The 10,627-nt window shown below is 34.9% G+C and overlaps 3 protein-coding genes across 3 annotated transcripts in view; 1 reads left to right on the top strand and 2 right to left on the bottom strand.

Moving 5' to 3' along the window:
- LOC113397919 (uncharacterized) overlaps window positions 1–4,195 on the bottom strand; it is a 52,896-nt gene extending 48,701 nt beyond the window's left edge. The window contains exons 1-5 of the mRNA XM_026636451.2: window positions 4,058–4,195; window positions 3,239–3,323; window positions 2,428–2,515; window positions 1,008–1,068; window positions 401–805 (exon numbers count right to left, since the gene is read on the bottom strand). Coding sequence (XP_026492236.2) covers window positions 401–805; window positions 1,008–1,068; window positions 2,428–2,492 — 531 coding nt within the window. The 5' untranslated portion in view covers window positions 2,493–2,515; window positions 3,239–3,323; window positions 4,058–4,195. The remainder of the gene's footprint in view (window positions 1–400; window positions 806–1,007; window positions 1,069–2,427; window positions 2,516–3,238; window positions 3,324–4,057) is intronic.
- Window positions 1–10,627, top strand: part of LOC113397838 (uncharacterized) — a 614,853-nt gene that overhangs the window by 66,603 nt on the left and 537,623 nt on the right. The window lies entirely within an intron of this gene.
- Window positions 2,669–9,841, bottom strand: LOC135193295 (uncharacterized). The gene is made up of 12 exons (XM_064216664.1): window positions 9,630–9,841; window positions 9,419–9,545; window positions 8,964–9,064; window positions 8,273–8,402; window positions 7,609–7,728; window positions 6,891–6,996; window positions 6,597–6,732; window positions 5,700–5,813; window positions 5,476–5,592; window positions 4,058–4,147; window positions 3,239–3,323; window positions 2,669–2,679 (listed from the first exon to the last, which is right to left on the bottom strand). Exons 1-12 carry the CDS (start codon window positions 9,693–9,695, stop codon window positions 2,669–2,671), a joined length of 1,203 nt encoding a protein of 400 aa, XP_064072734.1. The 5' UTR covers window positions 9,696–9,841.

Raw genomic sequence — 10,627 nt, 5'->3', positions numbered from 1 at the left:
ATAGAAGAATCAGTCCTACAGCCAATTGAATGTAACAAAATTCAGAGTCCATGTTATGAACAGACATAAAAAAAAAAAATTGTAATGCAGACACATAAAAGCTATACCCAATCGTATGGATTGGGTATAAATTTTATGTGATATTATAAATACGAAAGTAACTCAAACCACTGAGCCGAATTTGATAAAATTTGGTATGAAGCAATTTTTGAACCTAAAGGAAGGACATAGGATTTTTTCCCTAACACGTCAAGTATAAAAGAAAACATTAAAGAAAATCAAAAATCAACAATCAAGCTTTAGAGAAAAATAAAATTGTAACAATTAAGTTGGTTACAAAACCAAAGTAATTCAAATGAATCATAATGAATCACTACGTCAGAGAAACAGCACAACTTACCTTATTTCTATCCTTCTCGCACCTCATCTCTTCTTCATTTGTTTTTTCAACTCTCGCAACGTGCTCGTAATAAGCATTGACTTCTAAACTCCGAGGCATATCTTTCTCATCCCTTTTCATATCCCTCATCTCCGTCTTATTGTCAACGCTCGTAGAATCATTTGTGACATTGTTTCTAGAAGGTTCCGTTGTATGTTCAGATTCCCTTGAATTGTTTTCTCTCTTTGGTCTCGGACTATTAATAATCTTCTTATAAGTAACGTTTCTGGGCGAACTATACATCAGTTGTTTTTTATTGTTCTGAAGTGTTTTTCTGGGTGACGTTTCTTTACGTGATCTAGAGGTTTTGGGACTCTTGGGTGTTGATAGCGGACTCCCGTCTGGACTCATGTGATTCGAGGTACACTGAAATTATTTAACATGTTGAAATGCTTTGCTTTGCTTTGCTATTGGTAGGGTTTTGTGCAAACTGTGCACCAGATTAGGTAAAAAGATATAATCCTGAACATGTAGTTCAATAAAAGATTTTGAATAAAGTATACTTAAATTTAATTTACATATATGGGTTGAAAGGAATAATAAAAATTATAATATTGAAATAACATACGGGCTGACTCTCCACGAGTGTGTGTATTTGTGTGTCCACGACAGGCATCATCCGACGAACGCTGGTGTGAGAAATTTATACATTTATATATTGTTGCAGACAGACGTATGCACCATGAACAGTATAATAGTCTAATAGGGCAATGGATTGATTCTGACCTGGTCTGTTTCCGTCCCCACTCCTTGCCGTTAATAGGAATATTAGTATTTATAAAGGGACAAACAAAACTATAGAGACAATTTTAAAAAATAATAATAATATGAATATTATAATTATATACTAGCTACCTGTACCGATTCATACGGATTTAATAAGGATCTAAAAATAACTTTTAGATTGAAGAACAAACATATAAAGAAAAATCTTTGTTTTCCGGTTAGGAAAGTGAAAATCCTCGGGTGTTTTCTACTATATGATTATAGTATTATACATATTAACATTTTTCTTGAATGATGAAAACTGCTTTAAAATTAGTTTCTTACCTAAGTCTATAGAAGGCGGGAAGCGACTTAGATATATGAATAGATTAGTAGAGACCACTTCCACAACGGCGCCTTATGTGAAGTGACCAAATATCATTAGATAGGTCATTTTTACCTATATTGTATTCCAATGGAAAAAGAACCATGCTCTATGCTTATAGGTTTGCTATATTATACACTGGAAACTGATTTTCTGATTCATATTCCTACATTATTATATTTTACTTCTAAGTTCCGATAAAAACTACGGGGACATTCAAACCGTAATCTTTCACGAATCCACAATAAATACCAAAAGATTATTCAAGATCTCGACCGACGACGTCCTGTCGATTCGAGGTCACGCTGTTTAATCATTACCACCTCACCTACTCCCGCCATCGAAACCGACTCGAACGATTTGTTGACATCATAACTTATACACGAGGAACTCGTGATGAGATGAGTGTACGTACGGCCTGCGCTCCGGCGCCGCGTCCGGCACGTCCGGCGCGTCCGCCGCGTCCGCGCGCTCCGCCGGCCGCCCGGCGGCGCCGCGCGCGCGTGCGCTGGACAACAACAGATGGCAGCGGGCGTGGCGGCCGAGCTGGGCCCGGCGCCCAACTCGTCCCAATTTTTAACTATTTCTTATATGACCAATGCGCTTTAGTTACGCTGGCTCGCTCGCCCTTCGAAACGGAACCCAACGATACTAAGTATTGTTGTTTGGCGGTAGAATATCCGACGAACGGGTGGTACCCAGACTAGCTTACTCCCACCACCAAATAAATTGTATCGTAGTAACAGTAATTTCAGCATTATATCTAAGACCTGTAATGCATCGTATTAACAACCCTAATACTAAATTGTACGAGCAAAAGAAAATATTCCGAATAATTGGCTTTTATTAAAGTGATTATTTATTTCAATAAAGATATAATCTTGTATGAGATACGAACCTCGTGTTTTCCTTCGAGTTGGAAGACTTCGGGACGAGACCGGCTCGAGTGTCCATCGAGTACATCGACAGGCGAGATTCTATTGAAACTATAAAAATAATCATTTTATATACCTTTCCTATGATAAACATACAATTATATTATGTTTTAATCGAAATATTCTACAATCCAATAGGCTTTTACAAGCACTTTTCTAGTGGGAAGTACTTTTAATAGAATGATAAATGAAAACTATTAATCATTAATTCGGTGCTGAAAGGGTCAAAGAACATTTTTAAGTAAAACATAGACCACATTTTGTCAGTTGTCAATCATTTAAATAATAACATTTATTAGTGCAAAAACGGCATATATAATATATATATGTAATATTACCTAAGAAATTATAAAATTTATATATCTCTATATATAAATCTTCTGTACGTATATATGTTACTGGAACCCTTTAAACCTTTGGATTGAAATCGGTATGTGTCGCTGCAATCAGGAAGTAAATACAATACTTATTTCACCAGGACGAAGGGAAGGCTAGTGTTATATAAAACATCCAATCATCCAATTACCATAAGTAAAAGTTTGTTGATATCAGCTCTTAGCAACAAAACACAGATTTTTTTCAGTTTTTCTCTTTGTGGTTCAGTATATATCATTAGCAAATCGCACGGAATACGTTAATCTAAGGTCTGTATATCTCTTATCCTCCTGCCATTGAAATACACTTTTATACTATACTCACTAATGTGCTTCTACGAGCCTACTTGAATCAATAATATGTTGATTTTTTGGTTTTGAGAATACACAAGAAACTCACACGATTCGCTTCCAGTTTTAGACCAAGTGCCTATAGATTTCTTCTTCCCTTTCAATTTGCTGAGTTTTCTTGACGACGAAGCGCTCTGAAATAATACAAACATTTAAAATAAGTCAGCGTAACTACAAGTACAAGGGAAATGGCATCTTAGTTCAAAATGTTCGGTTGATATGTCAATAAGCTACCGATTATTAAAAAAAAAAAAAATTACAATGATGTTCTTTTAATCAATTTTGGCAGTCACTCCTAAGAGAGATTACCCAGCTGCAGGATATATTACATCACGAATGCGCAAATCTGTATAATCTATTTCTACTAGAGTATGTAAGATGTTATATAATCGATCCTGTGCTTTTCCCCTAGCAAACAGCTAAGGAAACAGCTTTTTTGTTTTCGTCTTCCACACATTATTATCATTTTCCTTTTGGATTTAAATCTTCTTCCTTTTGCCAATCTTTGAATGTACTTTTCTTTTCTGTAGTTACATTTCGTATTTTTCCGACCAACACCCTGTATCCTTATATAACCATTTCCTTTTTTCAATTCTAATACGCTCTGCTATATCATTCCAACGTTCATTCACACTCCGTTCTTCCAAATCGCCCATTTCATTCATTTGATTTACCACTCACTCCTGTAACTCTTTCGCACACTCCTCTTTTTCTATCACAAATTTGATCTTTGGAGGAGGGAGCAACGTTACACCGACAATGTCTATGGAGGACGGAGACCACTAATCATCAGATTGCTCGCATTCCAGGTTGCCTGTCTGATAGTTAGTTGGCAATAAGGATATCAATAAATATAACAGAAACTTACTGAACTCTCGATACTGTTCAAATATTCGGTCAGCCGTCGAGTGTAGTTCTCGAGCACCTCGTCCAACTTGCCACACGTCGCTTGTACCTCCTAAACAGAATAATTCAGTATGTTAACTAATCCTAAAGCTTCTTGACCGATTACAAACAAGAGATTCCGTACTAGAGACTTAGCTGAAGCTGGTTGTTCACATTAATGTTCATATAACAATTACTTTATATTATTATCAATAGATGGCGTTAATAGCTCTTTAAATAGCACTTTTGTCTTAGTAATTATTTTAGGTCTATCGTCACTCGTCATCTAACTGTGGTTCAAATTCTGACCAAAGAATACATATTAAATTTTGGTCAGGTACATATTTTCATATGCTCAATTCTTGTTTAAAATTCATCTCACGTTCGGCAAGTATCTTGAAGAAACCAGTATGATGATATTACGTTCGCCAATCCCAATCGAAGCAGCGCGCAATCGCGGAGTATGTACCACAGTGGGAGATTTATTAGGTTTTACTTTAATGCTTTAAAGCTTTCTACTGCAAGTTTAATTTTCCATGTGGGAAAAATATCTTTATACTGGTTGTTTATAAATAAAAATAATGCTAACTGATTATATTATTATTATGTTAAAAGTGGAACGGAAATGTGAGCACGTGTGAGGGAGAGGGAGAATGATATGTGTGTGTGTGTGTGTGTGTGTGTGTATAATCGCTATAGTTCGATTTGTGTCATTAGGTGTAAGTTTTTAAATACAACGTCAGAGCTATGCAAAAAGTATTTAGTTAAAAGTAATTTCTAATAAGTTTTATTATTTAAATAATAGATGTCACTGTACCAAAATTAAAATCGCGCTAACGTTTGGTATTGTTGTAAAGACTAATGTTCGAGAAATGTTTGTGTGTTCAAAAATAATAATAATGTATACGTGAAGAATAAAATATCAGTGTAAAAAGTGAAGTGTTTTACTGGTTCCCGAAGTAAGCTTATGTAGGACTGTGCGGGTTGTACAGTGAGAAAGACAGAATTTAAAAGAAGATATTTTATATTTGTCATCGGTTCTTATTGCAGATTGAAAGATAGTACTAGTTTTACAAGAAATCGGTAAAGCTTGATTTGTAATTTTTGGATTTTTTTTATTATGATTATGTTTCGAAGACGTTCGAAGCGTTTCTTTGTAGAGGTTTCGGGGGAGCGACGTGTTGTTCTGTGGGCGCTACATTCGTGACAAACGTCATGAGTATTACAAATTTGTATTATTCGTATTTCATATTTACTCTACATACGAAACCTTTAGTAAGTAGGAGTAAGCATATATGTAATGAAAAATATTTGGAAAAGGCACTCTACTAAAGACAGTTACAGTCTACGGTTAGAGAGGAAGGTAGAACAGAAAATATTAATATCAGTAAGTCAGCATACGTGCGCCTCGGCCGAGCCCGCCGCGCGCCGCACCAGCGCCGCCAGCGCGCGCAGCCCGCCCCCCGCGCCGCCCGCGCCGCCCGCGCCGCCCGCGCCGCCCTCGCACTTGCGGAACATCTGCCGACACACTCGTAGCTGGGACACGTGCTCGTGGAGCGCGCGCCGTGGTTATGAATACGGCTTTCGAGTACGACAGTCTCGCACTCTGGCGCTGTCGCGCGTACCTGCAGCGCGGCGAGCAGGCCGTGCAGCAGCGCGCAGAGCCGCGGGCGGTGCGCGCGCGCGTGCGTGTGTCGCGCCGCCGCGCCCGCGCGCGCCTGCCGCTCGAGCTCCGCCAGCTGCGGGCACACAAACTGTATAACGAGCTGGCTGAAACTGCGGCTTTACGAAATTTATAAAACATAAACTTCCAACCCCCGTTCTACCCCCTCGGGGGTGGAGTTTCGTAAAATCCGTTCTTAGCGATTTTACACCTATAAGGAACCTACCGGCCAAATTTCAAGTTTGTGGATGTTATAATTTTAGAGATTTCGTGATTAATCTGGGAGCGGTATTTCACTTTTATATGTCACCGTGGAATTACAAACATCGTTAGATTACAATCTATCTCGTCAGATTGTAAACTGTAGAAATATTGTGAACCGTGAAATATGATTGCAATTTAACGCATTATTTTTCGCTATATTGTAATCTATCGATGGGAAGCGGGCAAATTGTGAACTGGCGTAGAACGGAATGCATCTCGCGCACTGATTGGTTGACCGTTATGTGCCCGCCGCCTCCCCGGCATCCGCCATATTATTTAGTTTTTATAAATTAACTGAAATTTACTTCAATAGATTGTAAGCTACCGAATAATAACGGTGACGTACGACTGGTCGCTCTTACAATAAGACCGGCCAATCAGGAGACAGATTGTAATCTAACTGTTTGACTTCGACAGATTACAATATACAGAAAAATAATGCGTTAAATTGCAATCACATTGCACAATATTTCGACAGATTACAATCTGTCTCGTCAGATTTTTGAATCTAACGATTTTTGTAATCTTACGGTGACATGTATAGATTTAAAACGACTAAACTTCATCTGTTCATTGATTAAAATATTATCAGTACTGGTGACGTCACCTGTCGCTGTAGCGGATACACGTGCACGCGACTGAACCGCGAACTGAACTCGGCGGAGCGTTTCATCATTTTCGGAACATCCACTGGATCCATGCTCCTGAAGTCTTCTTTTTCCAAAAACTCACTGAAAATAAGCATTTTAGTGTGTAACATATTTTATATAAACGGTAACATTTTTTTACTATAACAGAAAGACAAAATGTCTTGACAAAATTCTCAATGGCACAAAATGAAATATAAATATAAATATTAATAAAATTTAATTAAAAAAAGAAAACTTACAGAATACTAACGAGTTCCTCATTGATTTTGATCTTCAATTCCTTGATCTTAGCGCTGTAGATATTGCTTTCTATCATATCAGTCACATTCTCATCTGAAGATTTACCTATAATACAAAAAAGGGCATTAACTATTAAGACAAGGATATATTGGCAAAACTACTTCTTGAATACAAAGAATGTATAAAAAAATTTAAATATTTGTGATCTTAAAAAAGTTTTAAGAATATTTTTCGCTGTTACAGTTACACATAGACAAAGTAAACATTTTCTATTAACTAAACAATTTTATTTCCCTATAAAAGTTGTATTATAAAGATTATAATTATTAAATATAGTTTATATGTATGTTTCGATAATAATATCTTATTTACTCACCTTATACCTATTAGTAAGGCACTTTATAACTAAAATAATGTCAAAGTAAACATACTTTTAACTTTATTAATAATTGTCTAGAAATGTACCACAAAATCATACTATAATGTTCATGATTGAACGGCACTACAATCTCAAAGACCAGCAAATTAAGCTGCATGGCTTAGAAGCAGCATATTGTGCAGCACAAACACTTATTACACTTATCGCTGTCCTAGTCCACGGGTACCCTAACAGGGATGGATAGGTACTACTAACTACTGCTACTGCCACTGTCTGCTACAGTGAATATATTGAAAAAAAACCCAAAATCTTTTGTAAGCATTTTCTACAATACTCACAGGATATTTTATCTGAACTTTGATTTTTTGAGACTGGCAATTGAGTATCGTCTTCTACCTGTCTCTCTCGCACTGTGCATGGACTTCCAATGGAATCATTAAGCACTTCATCTTCTGGTCCTGAAACAACAGTTATAAACAAAATATAGTATAAGTTACAAATACTTTGTATAAATATTCTGAAAAGGTTCATCTAATGGTACGTAGTCAGTTGTGGCTTAAAAGACAATCTTGGTTGCCTTTATATCATCAATGGATTTTCAGCCATGGGAAACTGGGATATTATTAAATTGGTGCCTGTGATCAGACTGGCTTACTTAACCATCCAATGGCAAACACAGCAATACAAAGTACTGCTATTATTTAAAGTACTGTCTAGCTATTTTTTCATATAATAACAAGTTATCTTGTCCATATGGGCCAGCTGATGGTACATGGTCATCACCATGCAAAAATTATTGCTGTAAGAAATATTAATCAATCCATACATCATCCATGTACCACTAATTTAGGAAAATAGGATGTTATACCTGTGCCTGTAGTTATACTACTGGCTCACTCACCATACAAACCAAAACAGAACAATACTAAGAACTATTGGTGGTGAGATACCTACCGAGAATTGCCCAAAGCCCTATAACCAAGTAAAAATCATAATAATTACCAGAGACATCATCGTCTTTATCATCATCAAATATGTTTAACATTCCACATTCCTTCTCAATATCTTCAGTAAATGTCACCACATGTTGATTGTTCACTTCTTTGTGATCAGTCCCTTCAATCTCGTCAGCCTTTGAAGAAAATATTAAATTAGTTTGCTAACAAGTTTCTAGTAATATTGATCATGTAGATCTGTAGCTTATTATAAAAGACAAGTACAAATCTCTTGCTTACTGTATCAAAGTTTAAATGTCGAACCGTCTACCATGCATGGAAAATTATAATTTAATATTCCCATGTTCTCATTTTAAAGGCTTGTAGTAGAGTGATAAAGATTTAACTATATTTCACAAGCACAAGGATCTAACATGTCTTGCAATGGCTGTTTAAGACAGGTGGTACATTTACCCGTCTAAATTAATTTTACTATTATTTATGATTATAGGTAAAGCAATAATATAATCTTTAGAAAATAATTTAATAACAATCTTGTTATTGTTAGTGATCTAATTTTAACATATTTAAAATCAGTCACTCGATAAGGATCCTCTGGACCAATGGTTGCACTTCATGCAATATGTATCTGATAATATATTCATTTTACAGATATATGTTTGCATAAATTACTTAATAAAAAACATCTAACATCTATATTCATGTGAGTGTATAATAAATATGTACTTAATAGCAACCTCAACTTCTTCAATTTCTTGTTTCATTTTCTGCAGTTCCACATCTAATAGTTCCTTTATACGTGACTCGGGCAATTGATCTATGAATTGATATGGATCATCTGAAATTATAAATATATTCATTCACTCACTTCAGATCACTTTAAATTTAATACTAGTCCCTATCTTGTGTCTTATAGCATCCATGGGAATGATATTTGAATGCCACACTCCAATGGGAACTTTCTGTTGTTATTTTGTTAATTTATAGTGCCCATTTCAAATTTGAATGTTTAAGAGATATTTTTAAAAAGTTGATTGTTTATTCATTTCCATTACTTTATTATATATTCAAAGATATTTGTGACAAAAAGTTATTGAAATATTAGTAAATTATTGTAGGTTTTATACCTGCGCGCTTATCGTTTGCCTCGTTTAACCTTAATATAAAATGGATTAATAATAAATAAACCCACCTCGACTAATATTACGAACAATGTCTTCTTCTTTAACGAATTCTTCCCAAATTTTCATTTCTTGCTGTTTAAGACGTTCTCTTCTTGTTGTTTTCCAAGTTCTCTCTAATTCCTCACTTTCAACGTACTGTAGACATAATAAATGTTACTAATATACATTGTGTTAATGTAGACTTACTATGAATAAACGAAAACATAATATTCATCTTACTTTTAAATCTACCACATCGACTTTCGTATCTGGCATAAAAGAAAATCCTCTAACGCATGTCTCCATGATAGTTTGTAAATAATATTAAACGATCGAATCTAAAGATATTTTCAATAAATAAATGTGATTTTTGTACAATATAATTAAATAAATGACATAACTTTTTCTGTTTATGTTTAGAGATCGAATTTTGAAATTTTACTATAATGATATTACTCGCAGTCCGGATGTAAACAATATGATCGATTCCATTTACTAAATTCATAGCGTGTTTCTTAAATATTATATAAAATATTAAGACATATATTTAAAAAAGCACATAAACCGAATGCTAGTATTTTTAAAAATAGTTAGTTACTCTATTTTTTTTTATTAAATAATTAAAATATTTTTAAAATTGTAATCACATTATTAAATATTTCTATTATAGTCTTCATTTAACTGTAAGCTTACAAGTATCCGATCGTCTAAAAAAATTGCTAAGCAACTTATTGGCAGCAAACTTAAAATCAAAGTTCCTAACTCGTAATCTGTAATGTTAAATAAAACTTAAGAATTTGTACCAACGAATAAAAATCTTATCAAAAACTGTTCAAGCTTCCTGTAAATTAATTACTAGAGCAATTAAAAAAATATTCCTAGATTAATCGGTCGCTCATGTAGATACGAGCGATATAGATAATTATTATAATTATATACCGTACCATTGGATTCAATTGACCTAATACATTTTCAACATGCTATGCAGCAGTCGACCGTTAGTCGGCATGACAGCACCTTTGCCGACATCAAAACAACATACACGACACTTTCCTCAGTGGAGCCGTACTGCAATCCTAACCATCACGAATGGCACCGAAGATAATGATCGAGAGGTATTCTTGAAAACTTTTTTGAGTATGACTTATAATTTCTTAATATTTATACCTACTATTAAAAATTAAAAAAAAAAAGAAATGAGACACTATTCCGATCATTTGATCTTAAAAAATTCGGAA

This window comes from Vanessa tameamea, chromosome 13, assembly GCF_037043105.1.
Source record: "Vanessa tameamea isolate UH-Manoa-2023 chromosome 13, ilVanTame1 primary haplotype, whole genome shotgun sequence".
Taxonomy (NCBI): Eukaryota; Metazoa; Arthropoda; class Insecta; order Lepidoptera; family Nymphalidae; genus Vanessa; species Vanessa tameamea.
The sequence above is the reverse complement of the archived record's forward strand: the minus strand, read 5'-3'. Positions and strand labels throughout refer to the sequence as shown.

Bases quoted from the DNA above. Each gene is read 5' to 3' on its own strand.
- LOC135193295 (XM_064216664.1), bottom strand. From the start codon at position 9,695: ATGGAGACATGCGTTAGAGGATTTTCTTTTATGCCAGATACGAAAGTC. The intron at 9,546-9,629 runs GTAAGATGAATA...TTATGTCTACAG, and splicing joins TCGATGTGGTAGATTTAAAA to TACGTTGAAAGTGAGGAATT. The intron at 9,065-9,418 runs GTGGGTTTATTT...TTATAATTTCAG, and splicing joins TGTTCGTAATATTAGTCGAG to ATGATCCATATCAATTCATA.